The sequence below is a fragment of the Salvia hispanica genome, chromosome 3 (assembly GCF_023119035.1).
Source record: "Salvia hispanica cultivar TCC Black 2014 chromosome 3, UniMelb_Shisp_WGS_1.0, whole genome shotgun sequence".
NCBI classification, from domain to species: Eukaryota; Viridiplantae; Streptophyta; class Magnoliopsida; order Lamiales; family Lamiaceae; genus Salvia; species Salvia hispanica.
In genome coordinates, this window is record NC_062967.1 from 52,610,652 (window position 1) to 52,624,454 (window position 13,803).

At 37.3% G+C, this 13,803-nt stretch overlaps 2 protein-coding genes across 3 annotated transcripts; both read left to right on the top strand.

Annotated features, from left to right (window-relative positions):
* Positions 1 to 1,715: 1,715 nt before the first annotated feature.
* Positions 1,716 to 5,676, top strand: LOC125215566 (protein ALTERED PHOSPHATE STARVATION RESPONSE 1). Of its 2 annotated transcripts, none has more exons than XM_048117018.1 (6): positions 1,716 to 1,850; positions 2,004 to 3,100; positions 3,206 to 3,283; positions 3,826 to 4,025; positions 4,506 to 4,729; positions 4,854 to 5,676. In XM_048117018.1, the coding sequence occupies exons 2-6, from the start codon at positions 2,161 to 2,163 to the stop codon at positions 5,521 to 5,523; spliced, it is 2,112 nt and encodes a 703-aa protein (XP_047972975.1). In that variant the 5' UTR covers positions 1,716 to 1,850; positions 2,004 to 2,160; the 3' UTR covers positions 5,524 to 5,676. The 2 variants fall into 2 exon arrangements, with proteins under 2 accessions (XP_047972975.1, XP_047972974.1); XM_048117017.1 differs by having other exon boundaries at positions 1,818 to 1,895.
* Positions 5,677 to 10,455: 4,779 nt separating this feature from the next.
* LOC125212825 lies at positions 10,456 to 13,116 on the top strand. Its single transcript, XM_048113091.1, has 5 exons — positions 10,456 to 10,858; positions 11,010 to 11,892; positions 12,047 to 12,100; positions 12,214 to 12,386; positions 12,788 to 13,116. The coding sequence occupies exons 2-5, from the start codon at positions 11,082 to 11,084 to the stop codon at positions 12,875 to 12,877; spliced, it is 1,128 nt and encodes a 375-aa protein (XP_047969048.1). The 5' UTR covers positions 10,456 to 10,858; positions 11,010 to 11,081; the 3' UTR covers positions 12,878 to 13,116.
* Positions 13,117 to 13,803: the final 687 nt, after the last annotated feature.

Here is a 13,803-nt window from a genome sequence, read left to right on the forward strand (position 1 = left end):
TTTATAGTATTGTGAGCAACCGTAAGTCATAACGTCTTAAACTGTTACTTAATTCCATCTAATTAAGTTACTCGGTTTATTGATAAATATACGGCTCCTTTCATTTCTTAAAAATAGAAATTTTATAATTAAAATAAATTTTAATAAAAAATTAATAAAATTAGAGAGAGGAAGAGAAAAAATGAACAAAGTAAGAAAGAACGAGACAAATTATAGTAAAATTAGGGTCAGTGGATTTTGGGTTTCATTTCCTAAAAATCAAGAGTTTCTATTTTTAGATAATATACTACTTAACAAGAGAAAAAATTTATATTTTTAGAAAAAGTATGGATTATGTTTTTTGGTCTTTATTAGAATTTCCTTGAGCTTACATATTTTTGAGCTGAAACAACAATAAAAAGCCCATTTATACTACCCTAACTACATTAATTCGGCCCAATTAAAGAACCTGAACATGTCCTGAGTTATATTGCTATTCACAGAGTAACAGTTACGACTTTAAAGTTTAAACATGTCTTAAATTGTTTGTCATAGTACAGTTATAACTACTCAAATTTCTTTAATTATATGTATTCAAATTGAATTATAATATTTTTCTCACAAAACCAGTTAGTACTTTAAAAAACTGGAGAAAATTTCAAAATGCCCCAATCGATCAATCAATAACTCGCTCGTTCAACGTCATATTTTTTGCCCAACATTTAATTTCTAAAATACCCTAATATCACAATTTATATGTACTCTTAAACATTCTGACATATTCTTAAATTTTGTTCTGTCGTGTACATGTTTTTTTAGTTTTTACTATTCTTTTTTCTGGAATTGAATCGTTGATCCAACTAATCCCTTTTCTATAAATGAATTCAAACCCAAATCATTGAGTAACTAGTAACATGATTATAGTTTTATTTTTACTTTAATTTGTTTTAAAGCGAGAGAGATAGAAGAAAAATGTATTACTAGTTGAAAATTTGGTCTCACCATAAATAATTTTCTTAAATAGAAAATTTTTAATTCTAACGGAAGGAAAAAAAAAAAAAAATTGTTTTCATTTTTAGGGGAAGATGTATATAATAAAAATCAAGGTTCTCTAGGTTTAACCATTAAATTCACGCGATAATTAAGGTTTTTTTTTTTTTTGTCATAACAACGGCTTATATTAGGATAATTTTACCTATTAACGCTTAAAAAATGTTATAACAAAAAGTAGGCATTTTGCATACTCACCACCCCAATTTAACAGAATCTAAAGCTGCACAAAAAAGTTATCACTATAAGATAATTAGGAATCTTAAGACTTTCTAAAATAATGTTAGAGACTCAGATATACTTTGCAATTGCATATTCTACTCCAACAGCTTTCAATTCAGATTCTCCACTTAAAAAAAAAAAAACAGAATATTTAAGCAGATCTGACGTGTAAGACAAATACAGATTTATGCCATTAATTTCTGGTGATTAATCCAACACAAATAAATACACTTATTTAATTCAAAAGTAACCAAACATTACATAAGGGGCATTAATGGTAGTACCTTTCACGACAACACAACAACTATAAAGCCGCCTCTGAAAATAGAGAGATGCAGGTAGCCGTTAGATGGGAAATCCCAGGGGCATTTTGGTCACGTCATGCACATTTCATTTTATTTTTTGAATAATAAATTTGTACTATCAAATGATTAAAAATCATAATTAGAATATTCACATTAAAAAAAATATTCAAACCCACTCAAAAAGCGCAGCAAAACAAAATGTTTGTGCTTTGAAAAAGAAGAAGACACAGTCGCACACATTCCATTTAAGCTGGCCCTCTCTCTCTCTCTCTCAAACCAGCTCTTCTGCAAAAGGTAAAGTGAGCTTCCGTGGTTTAATTCGTGGATTTTCCGATTTGCGTTAGTTTTCTTTTTCGTTACTTTTAGCATTTATTTCTTCACTTGTGGCAAAAGTTGAAACTGAGCTGTTTAATTTTTGTTTACATTTTTTTTTTTGCTTATATTTAGGTGAAGGTTTTGTGGAAGCAGTGAAATTAGAGAAATGGTGATGATTAGTGCTGTTGAAAATTGAAATAGTGAGAAATTGAAGCGTGGAGGGTTTAGTGAGGGTTTAGAGGGGAATTGGTATGAACTAGGTCAGATCAATTGATTTTGGGGGAAAAGGATGGGGATAACAAATTCAAAAGGTGAGAGGAGTGGTGCTTTGAAGCTGTGTAGGGAAAGGAAAAAGTTTATGAAACAAGCGATTGATTCTAGGTATGCTTTAGCAGCTGCACATGTATCGTATGTTCAATCTCTTAGAAACCTAGGCATTTCCCTTAGGAGGTATGCTGAGGCTGAGGTTTTGGTGGAAACCTCTCTATCTGCTTCAGCTACCGAGCTCGATAAAACCCCCTCCCACTCGTCTTTCCCCTCCCCCTCTCCGTCTCACCCTGGGGGTACCTCCGATTCCAACGGAAGCCCCCTCTCGAAGGCTAGGGTTAGTTATATGAGGTCCTCCGGGGCTACTGCGTTTACTGTTAAGTTGAATACCAGGAATGCATTTGTTGAGGAAGGCGAATTTTCAATGCCTCCGCCACCTCCTCCGCCTCCGGATGACTCTGGTTGGGATTACTTTGACCCAGCCGACAAGAGTTTTAGGTTTCTAGGGCATGATGGGAATGTTGATGCTGATGATGCGGGTGTTTATGGCGATACTGGCAAGGTGTTTGATTTTAGTAGAGGGAATGGGATTCATGAACACGAGGGGTCCATGACTCCCAAATTGGAGAGTCCTACGAATGGGAATGGGAGATTGGCGAATAGTCAGCAAAGGGCTGAGGGTGAAGTTAAAGATATGGCCGTTGGGAAAGAGGCGAGTGGGAAAATGGCTGGTAAGGCGTCTGCAGGGCAATCTAACTCGAAGATGAGCAAGCCTTTGGTGGAAAATGATATATGTGCTGAAAGGGAGGATCCTTCTGAGTTTATAACACACAGGGCAAAAGATTTTCTCTCTAGCACTAAGGACATTGATAGTCGATTCTTTAGAGCTTCTGAATCAGGAAGGGAGGTCTCAAGAATGCTTGAGGCCAACAAAATTCATGTTGGGTATGCTGAAGCCAGAGGTAATGAACTTCTTTTTATGCCAAAATGTGATTTCCCGGAGGAGAGCGGGACTTGCTTTTCCTGTGTAGTATGTGAGAATTAATAGTGCAGTTCTGTGTTTTTAGGTGCTTCATCAGCCTCACTTTATTTGACGTCTTTCGGAGCAAGTTGTTGCCAAGGTGGAAGGGCTAATATATCTGATGGTATGTATGTTTGATGCAAGAGGATTTTGCATGAGTTTTTGTGCTTCTTGGTGTTGATCATAATTACGAGTATTATTCGTTACTTGTAAACTGTAAAATATTAGGCGCTGTCCTGGTGACTTCAATTATGGCTATTTATGGCAAATTGCAGTAACTTCATGTGTCAATAGCATGGACTGAAGTTGGGAATCTCATACTACTTCTGTCCACAAATAATAGACAAAGTTATAAATGACACGGGTTTTAAAGCGCAATTGGTAAAGTAAGAGGGGGGGGGGGGGGAAGATGGTGAAAATAGTGTTAGTGGATTATGGGTTCCATATCTAGAATGATGTGTAGCAGTGTAGGGTTGATATTTGTTTAAAATTTTCCATATTTAGAATTAGCCTAATTTTGGTGGACACCCCAAAATGGTAAAATTATTCTATTTTTTTTTGGACGGGTGTAGTATCATTTTTATCAAAAGTTAATATTTAGAACCAATCCATCTTGCACAAGAATTGATGATAATATTCTACTCTTAACATATGTTACAATGCCAGATCAAATTGTTACCAAGGTTATCACTTGGAAGAGGACGACATCATCAAAATCTTCTTCTTCTAGGAACCCTCTTGCAATGAAGGATGATGATGATAGTGGGAGCGAATACATTGACGAGTTCTGCATGATTTCTGGAAGTCACTCTTCCACACTTGATAGACTCTACGCATGGGAAAGAAAGTTATATGATGAAGTGAAGGTACTTGAACTCCTACCTACTTGCATATGATCAATGTTTGAGTAATACATTTTTACCTTTGATGTTTTGGTATTCCGAATTGCATTTCAGCTTTAATTTTCTGCATTGTTTACAGTAACGTCACTACGTATAATGAAGATAATTCAGTTGGAAGAGCAGAGCAGAATTCTTGTTTCACTATAAAAATTGGATAAGGGTCATGCTTGTCTAATTATTACCGTTTCCCCCCTTCATATTTAATGCATCTTGCTTAAAATGCAAGTGAAAACATGGGTTATATCATGCTTTGACTTAAAAGTTGCATTCCATTAGATGCATTTTCAAGTATTGATCAATCAATCCTTCTTGCTTTCCACGAAATCATGCAAACTTTATAAAGAATCTATTTGCATAACATATAAAGTTGCTTCAGCTTCCATGTTTTACTCGATTATATGAATGTTTGCTCTCTTTGATTTCTGGATATTGCTCTCTTTGTAGGCCAGTGAGTCCATACAGAGAGAATATGACCGAAAGTGTGATCAGCTCCGGCATCAATTTGCCAAGGATCTTAGCCCTCAAGTAATCGACAAAACTCGGGCTGCTGTGAAAGATCTCCATTCAAGGATTAGAGTGGCGCTTCATGCTGTTGATTCAATATCGAAACGGATAGAGAAAATGCGGGACGAAGAGCTGCTCCCACAGCTCCGAGAACTTATTCAAGGGTAAGATGGATTTCTCATTTCTCAATCCAAAAATTTCAAATCATCATCATATGTCTTGGTTCACGTTGAACCTATTCTGTCATCCAAAGCCATTCTTGATTGTTATCTTGAATTTCATTTCCAGACTGACAACGATGTGGAAAGCTATGCTCGAATGCCATCATTCACAGTACATCACCATCTCGTTAGCGTACCACACCAAAAGCTCGGCAGTAGCTCCACTAGGCGAAACACAGAGGCAGATCATAAACCAGCTCCAAGAAGAGGTTGAGTACTTCGGCCTAAGCTTTGCCGACTGGATCAACAGCTACACATCTTACGTGGAAGCTCTCAACAGCTGGCTGCAGAACTGCATTCTCCAACCACGGGAACGAAAAGGAAGACGGGTCTTCTCCCCCCCACGACGCACCCTGGCACCATCCATCTTCGTCCTCTGTCGGGACTGGTCAGCTGGGATCAAATCTCTGCCATCTGAAGAAGTCAGTGATGCTATCAAAGCCTTCCTGGCTGACCTGCGACGCACTGTCAGGAACCAGTTGGAAGAGCCGCGCAAGGCAGGGAACACGGGTGAGTCCCAGACCGACGAAGCAGACGGAAAAGTCGAAGAAGACAAGGACGGGGACAGACCATCGCACATAAGCTGTGTGCAGCCGAGTTTGACAAAGGTTCTCAATAAGCTGACAAAATTCTCTGAGGCTTCGGTGAAGATGTGCGAAGATATTTGGCAGAAATGTGATACGGCTCGATATGCGTATGAGAACTACAGAGATCCACCAAGATCTTATAGCATTTGACAAATTTCGACTCATGGATGAAGATAGATGTAATCTGTAAATCATTGTGCTTTTTGGGAGAGATTTTATCGTGAAATTGGCAATTTTTAAGAGAATGTTCGTAAAGATCTCGTTTTGAGGGTGAAATCTTAAAGTCTTTATATCTTGTTTTGAGTTTTATGTTCTTTAGTAATCCTTTAGATTGATATACTAATACCTATGATTTAGGAGTACCTTTTACCATATATTCCAAAAAAATTACCTATACAATGCAAAAACTATTTTTTGCTGCAGCCTTCACATGTGGTGTGTAGGGGTGAGCGAAAAAATCGAATATCCGAACCGATTTAAACTGAAATTTTGAAAATTCGGTTCGGTTTTTTCGATTTTTCGGTTCGGTTTTAAAAATACAAAAATTTTGGTTTTTCGGTTTAGTTCGGAGGTGAAAAAACCGAAAAATTGAATTATTTTTTAAATACTCCATATTACTCGCTTCGTCCACAAAAAATAAAACACATTCATTTATGGAAAGTTTTCAATAAAATAATAACCCTAAACATCATTATATTTACCACTTATGCCATTAGAATTAAAACTTCTCTCTTACACTAACACTACTTCTCTCTTATTTTTTCTCCTTTCCCTCTTACTTTTTTTTCCTTCTCTTTTACTTTATCAATTCTACATTAAAACCCGTGTTATACACCAATTGCTCTATTTTTTATGGACGGAAAGAGTATTATATATATTTTAGATAGTTATGCACTAAATGAAATATAATTTGTAGCTCTCGGATTCAAGGGTCGAGAAACTGCCTAGGAGACAAATTCAGAACTTGGTTAGATTCTCTGTCGTAATCAGGTGCGTATAAATCACACTTTTATATATTTTATGTGATTAATTGATATGTGTTGAATTGGAATGAATATTTGAATTATATGATGCGAGATTAAAATGGCTATGCGTTATTTGATATTGATGGTGGAATATGATATGTATATGTGAGTGGTGCTTTTGATATGTTTATATATGGCATTAGAATTACTTGAATCATTGATTAAAGAAGATATGTGACAGTCTTGTCCTAGGTCTGATATCAATGATAATGGAAATAGACCTACGGGTGATATACAATGATAATGGACCTACGGGTCAAAGAAAATATGCAAATAGGGGCCTTCGTGGAAAGGTGAATATGCAAAGAGAGGCCTTTCGTGGAAAGGTCAAATTAAAGAGGGACCTTCGTGGAAAATGTCAAATAACAAAAAGGGACCTTCGGGTCGTATATAATGGAAATCCCGGGTAGATACCAGGCTTAATCTGTCACAGAATAATAAAAAGAACGGTAAGGCATATGCATATGAATATTAACTTGTTCATGATATTTATTATTTCTGGTGATATATTTTGGTGAAAGAATGTGTTTGATATTTGTGTGTGAAATTAAAGGTAAGGTTTATATACACTGAGTTGTGGCTCATATAAACCACTATTATTTTTCAGGGATAGGATTTTAGTGAAGTTTTTGGTTGAAGTGGGTCGTAGGAACTGCACTTGTTATCAGTGAGAGAGTTCCACTACTGTTCAAAATGTTTTGAAGTATGTACCTGATAAACGTTTGGATTATTCATTTTAAATTTTGAATTTATTTACTATAAGTAGTTACGTCAGATAGGGTTGGGTGTGACATATACTAATGACAAATCACCAGGATGACAGAGAATATTCAAAACCTAAATGCATAGTTCACTTGAATGCAGGAGTGACTTGACATATTAGTGTCTAAAATGGCCGTACTTGAAAGCTCCCTCCATCACTTGGTTTAGCTCTTTCAGTTGCGAAGATGAGCCCACCACCCTATGGGTGAGTTAGAAGCACACGAACTTGCATGCGAGCTTATCTGTGAAGTGCCCTCGCCATCATTCTTGATGAAGGGATCTTTTGGCAGAGTTCGACTCTTCTTCAGCCTTGTGCGTAGGTTCTCATCTGGTCCGACATCAATCCAATATATCACCTTAGCAGTCGTGGACTCCCTGTTCATGGGTGTCACTATTTAACTCTTCAATTTCAAAAACACAATTAATAAAAACATGTAACTCTGGCAATGCAAAACTTGTTGTTTGGGGATTCATTCGACTCGTGTCGTTGTCGAGAGCTTGTTTCAAATATCCAAATAAAATATCCACATTAGAACGTGGGGGGAGATGGTGGAGCCACTTGAGTCTTACTCGTCTGCAGCTAGCTTTCGCCACCTTCGTCCCAGGTGAACGACTTTGCATCCCAGTTCCGTAACCACTCGCACGGGCATCAGAACTTTACAAATGAGCTCCAGCGAGCTAGCTTGCCCCTTCGTCCTAGCCGGGGTCGGCGTTCGACATCGATCGTTTGGATGTGGAGCCTGAGGAGGATTCGGTTCCACCAGCCCACTTATCCAAATGGCGAACCATCCTCCAAGTACTGACATGCTTGAAGGCTCTACGATTGTCATTTTGGAAGAGAAGCATGGCCACTGCCGATGTGCTAATTTCATTGTTGTAGAGGCGCTGAATTGTTGGATATCTTCGCTTGCTCGTCTGAAATGCGTGCGAAACATATTGATATTGCATTCAACAGTTCCTTATGGCCGCTTTGCATTGTAGAGCTCCATGACCCGTTCCCAAAACCTCTTTGAGGTCTGGTTGCTTCCCACGACTGAATCTTCCGAAGTGGCAACCCACGCTTCGAATAATTTATCCGTCTCGGTAGAGGAGTACGGATTACGGGTATTGAAATCTGGAACATCGTCCTAGTGTTGCCCTCTGGAAGATGGGACAACGACTAAGTCAGGTCGTCGGTGTTGATGCACTTTTTATTAGCACTAAAAATACCTGCAAGTATACGTGGTAGAGTTAATTTTTTTTATATATAAAAAAAAAGTATACGTGGTAGATCTAGTATAGCTAAAGGTTAGTACCAGGTTGTCGAACACGGGGAATAATACCTTCTACTAAGCTTCTTTTACTATTTGGAGAACTTAGAAAACTTTTAGAAAACAAGATCACTGAAAGCTGTAAACAACTAATTTGTATAACCATAACTGTGAACACACATCCCTGGAATTCTCTTATCATATCGCACATCTTTATCTCTATTATTTGTTGCAGTTCCAACTACAATACCCTAGCACAGTTTATATTTCGACAGAACGAGCCACACTAGTTATGCCCATGCGGTACAAGCGTAGATTACTAACACTAGGGTTGTCAATCCTAGATTCGTAACTCCTAAAAGCTTATGAGACCCTTGAAAAGTCCACACTCTCAATTAACAGTGCCGTTTTAAGGGAAGCTAATTGTAGTGTCTATTAAGTGGATCTAACTCGCCAACCTCCTCTCACGATTATGTAGCAAGTTATATTAAATATTCATCGAATGTGTCACTCAAACATGAAGTATTACGGAACAACTTAAGAAAGAAACGAAGTAAAAACAAAATAGATATTAAATAGAAAAAGGAATTGTATAACCAAAGTCGTTACTAACACATCCCTAGAATTTTATGAGTTTAGTTACACATGATTGAATAAGCTAAAAACATAGAATGAAGGGAAAACAAAGTGAACATAAGAACTAAAAGAAATAAAACTCAAAGGTAGAATCCTTGTAGCCTTGATCTTCTCTTGATTCCGTCTCCAACCTCTTGCACAGTGAAGAACTCTCTCAATTTTATGCTCTAGAATTATGAGGCAAAAAGATGATAATAATGGAGAGGTTTGAGGGGGTATTTACAGGGGAGAAATCGAGTCCTTGTGGAATTAGATAAAAGGTGGCTAATTTTGGTAAAATCTGGAGAGAAAATAGGCTAAATCGTGCGCCGTGTTTTCGCAGCCGGCCGCTGCACCTTGGCCAGCAGTCGCTGTGCGTTGTCCGTAGCTTCTGCCATTTTGGGTAGCGGTCGCTGCATGTGTTGTAGCGGTCGCTGCAAACTAGTCCAGCTTCGGGAGCTTCTCGAGCGGTCGCTGCGCACTTCCCAGCGGTCGCTGGGGGTTTTCAGATTTTCAGTACAACTTTTTCCAAAGCGAACCGCTATAAGTGTAGCGGTCGCTGCGCATGTTGTAGCGGACCGCTGGACGACATGAACGCTCCAAACTTCCAACTTTGACTTTTTACTATTTTTTTTGCTCAAATATGCACAATTCTCACAAAATATGTCAAAATATCAAAATAGACAAAATATGTAAAATATGAACATGAATTGCGATTTAGACATTAAAAACAGACCAAATAAAGGCTTAAAACAGTACAAAATCCGAGCGTATCAGGTGTGCTGCATATCTATAGGATAAGGTCGATTGAAAAATTCAATAGGAAGCTGAGGCTGTGATCCGTACATGTTGGCCGCCATGGATCCTTGGGTACCCGGTGTCAGATAATCTTGGCCCGGAAATAATCATCCACTTTGTAAAAAAATAAATAACACTATACATAACAAAAATTGTTTCACTTAAAATTTTACAAATTACTATGCCTAAAATTAAAAAAATAAATTCTACATTTTCACTATTGGCTTGACCGTTATTATTATATTAATAATAACATTGATCACGTGGTCACCGTGGGATCTGTCAAAATTGTTGTAGAAAATTTTATATGTAGGATGAATAACGAAAGTTATGTTATTATGTATCGTAGTTATGTGAATTGTAATTATACCATGTTTTACTTATAAATATAAAATATAGTACTTCACTTGTCGTCTCGTCTTAGGGTAGATGTCATACTTGAATAATAAAAAAAAAATTTAAAAGAATTTTCTGAATATGTTAATTTGCACATATTAAAGTGTAGAGAAAAATGATAGAACTACTACTATTATGATATTAGTATTAATGAGCTTAGAAACGAAAAAAATGACATCTTTTATGAGACAAACGAAAAAAAAAATGTGACATCTATCTTGTAACAAAAATAAAAAATTAAATTTTTAGTATTAAAAATCGACTTGCGGACTATCATTGAGCTCCACAACACGGACAACTCGGAATCCTGAACCCCTTCCCTTGTCAAGTCTCCCACCCTACCCCGGACCTCTTCCACCGACTGCACCCCTCCGAATCTATCCGGGCCGCACCCCTATGTGGTGTGTGGTTTGCCCTAACAAGAATGAGAAAAAATTAAAAAAAACGAAGAAGCAAAATTTGTGTAGGTTTGCCAAATCCCTCAAAAATCGCGCCCAAATTTCGCAATTCAAAAGATTAAGGCGGGTTTCCTCATTTTCTCTCTATCCTTCTTTACTCTTCACAATTTCCCACTGCTCCTCTTTTTCTCCAATTGAGGAAACCCGCTGCAGCTTAATCGCCATATAACTCTTCTTCAAGGTCAGTAAATATCACCGACGCCTTCTTCTTAGCTCTATTTGCGTTTTCACAGATATTCAATGTAATTTTGTCTTTCTTTCTGCTCGCATTCTACTTGACCTAAATCTAGCGATGTTTGCGAAGTTATTGTAATTATTATTGTTTTTTCTAGGTTTGTGAATTTGGATGCTGAGAATTCGTTGCGGTTCGGAAAATTTCGGAATTAGGTTGTGAAATTTTGATTATGGCTGAAGGGAGTGGATCTCGTGGGCAGAGTAGGTCGAGGCCAGCTCTAGGTGACGTCACGAACCGGATTGGTAAAAGGGGGTTTTCAGCGAGAGAGAAAGATGAAGGAAGAGGTTTCGATTTCAGTGGTAAAGATACAGTTAAGAGGGTTTGTGTTTCGCCCCGGTCGTGTTCTGGTCTCTCCAAAATACCCGTTGAAAACAGAGAAGCTAATTTGAAGGGGGGGAATGATGTAATTGGCAGCTTCAAATTTAATGATGGTAGTGAGAAAGGCAAGATTTTGGATCTTAGGGGAGCAAATGTTGTTAATGTGAGTATTAATGAGTTGGATGTTATTGATGATGATGGGTCGAGTAACGGTTGTGATGGAGTAGCAGGATTAAATTGCTTAGATCCTGATTTGGAAAATCTTGAAGGAGAGGAGGGTTTGAATTCCGTAGATGGTTGCAGCCCTTTAGACTCATTGAAGGAAAACAAGATTTCTGGAACTGCTGATGAGCTTGGTGAGAGTTCTCATGCTGACACTTCGCGGACAGTGAGTGAAACTGGTGTCGATTTTCTTCATGATGGGGAAGAGAACATAAGTCCGGAAGGGGCTCAGGGTGAACATAATCATTTGGATGATCATAATGCTGATAATTTTGTCCTCAGTCAGTCAGGATCTGTTGATTTCACAGCCCTGCCTCAGTCTCAGGAATCGAGAGTGTTTGGAATAGATAAAGGCAAGAAAGTGGAGGAGGATGAATGTGCCCTTATGACCGGAGGGAGTAAAGCTATCAATGCTTGTTCTTGCTCTTTTTGCTCAAAAGGTTTGGCACCAGTTATTATTGCTTTATGGTTGTGTTGCAATTGAGTTTTAATAATTTTGCGACGTTCTTTTAAGAATGTAGCTTTGCTTAGTGTACTGATCTTTTAGTTTAATAAATTGCTATCTAAGTCTGGGCACTTTGTTTCGATAACCAGCTCAATATATATGGTTGGACCTCCATCAGAAGGACATTAAGGCTCGATTATCAGGTTAGTCAGCTTAAACAACGTAGTGTCATCTTATTAGTGTAAACAACAGCCAGTCATATTTTAGCAATCCACTTCATTTTTTTCGAAATATCAACTGTTTCGAACCTTCTTAGCATTGAAAAAGAGTCAGAAAGATGCTAGCATATTGGCTGAAAGAAGTAGCAGGATGAAGGTCAATGAGAAACACGGTGGTGATAGCTCTAAGTTGGAATCTCATCTGATGAATCAGTGGAGATCTCTCTTTCAGCATATGTCGGACATATGGGCAGCAGAAACTAATCAGCTTGTAAGCCCCGTTATATTTTTTCCTTATCCTGTCTTTGACCGAAGCCTTTTCTGCGAGTTATAAACATACGTTAAAAGGCATGCTGCATTTTCTGAAAGTGTGAGGACGCTTGACATATGAAATGATTATTTGATGTTTTGAATCCAAAATATTGGTGTTTTTGTACTCCATTAACATTATTAATTGTTTAAAAATCATAACTTATTATGGAAAGACAAAGTGGAAATACTAAAGTGGCATCTTATAACTCTTGAAACCATACTTATAGACTTTGTTTTAGGTTCTTTTCTGCCTGTGGCTGTTGTATGTATGTAGCATTATCGCTGTTTTAGATTTCATAAGTTAACACTTATCGAAACTGTGAAAGCATGTATCGACTAATTATCCATTGCCTGTTGCAGGAAGCTAGTCTATTGCCACTGAACAATCTAAAAGACAAATGCAAAGTGGAGATGGAGTTGAATAATGCTAAGCTGCCAGAAAATCATTAAGCGTGTTGTGGAGACTCGAAATTTCTGTGAGATGAGTTTTTTTTTTTTTCTAATCTTGCTCCTATCATTTATTAACTATATCAACATTTTATTCTTGCACTTTAGATAGGAATTTTGTTGTACTTCTATATGTAAACATACTGAAATATCTTCGTTGTTGTTTCTATCGTTATTCAGTAAGTTTTATCTGGAATACTCGTACAATCGATTATAGTTTGTGAATCCCCATCTTCATGTTATTTTCATGTCCTATATAAGTTAGGTTGAACCTCCATATTTTGTGCTGGAAAAGTTCAGTCATAAAATCGGAATCTTTCTCCAGTTGATTCATCTCACTGGAAGCGATTTGCCCGTTCTCAGCTGCTGAACTAGATCTTTCAACCATAGTCGACTCTTGATTTGCAAAACTGTGACGAGGCATTGGAGAAGATTCGATCGAACTTCTAACCTTAGAGGAGGCAAAGCTTTAACCTCAACTTGTAACTTGTAAGTTTATTTATTTGGATTAATTGCTAGGCTAATCATATTTAGATATGGATTATTGACCTTTTTTAATAGGCATAAGTTATAACTAGACTGATAAGATTCATAGAAGGGGCCTAGAGATTTTATAATATAGTTAGCTTTCACTTTCAAGATTGTATAGATTAGTTTATCTCTAGATATGTGTGTGTGAGAGTGAGAGAGAGCTGACTATGAAAACACGAGGATTGGATTGTTATCACATTGGTGCATGGAAGGTCAAATATCAACACTAAAAATGGCAACATAAAGTATGAGAACCATTAAATGAAACTGCATTATTTGTTGTTGTTTAAGTGTTGACTTTGGATCCAATAATAGAAGCTCCACTAAAGTCTACACATAGTTGTGTCCTTCTCATAAGGTCGCCCCAATATTATAAACAAAATAGTAAAAAACATTTA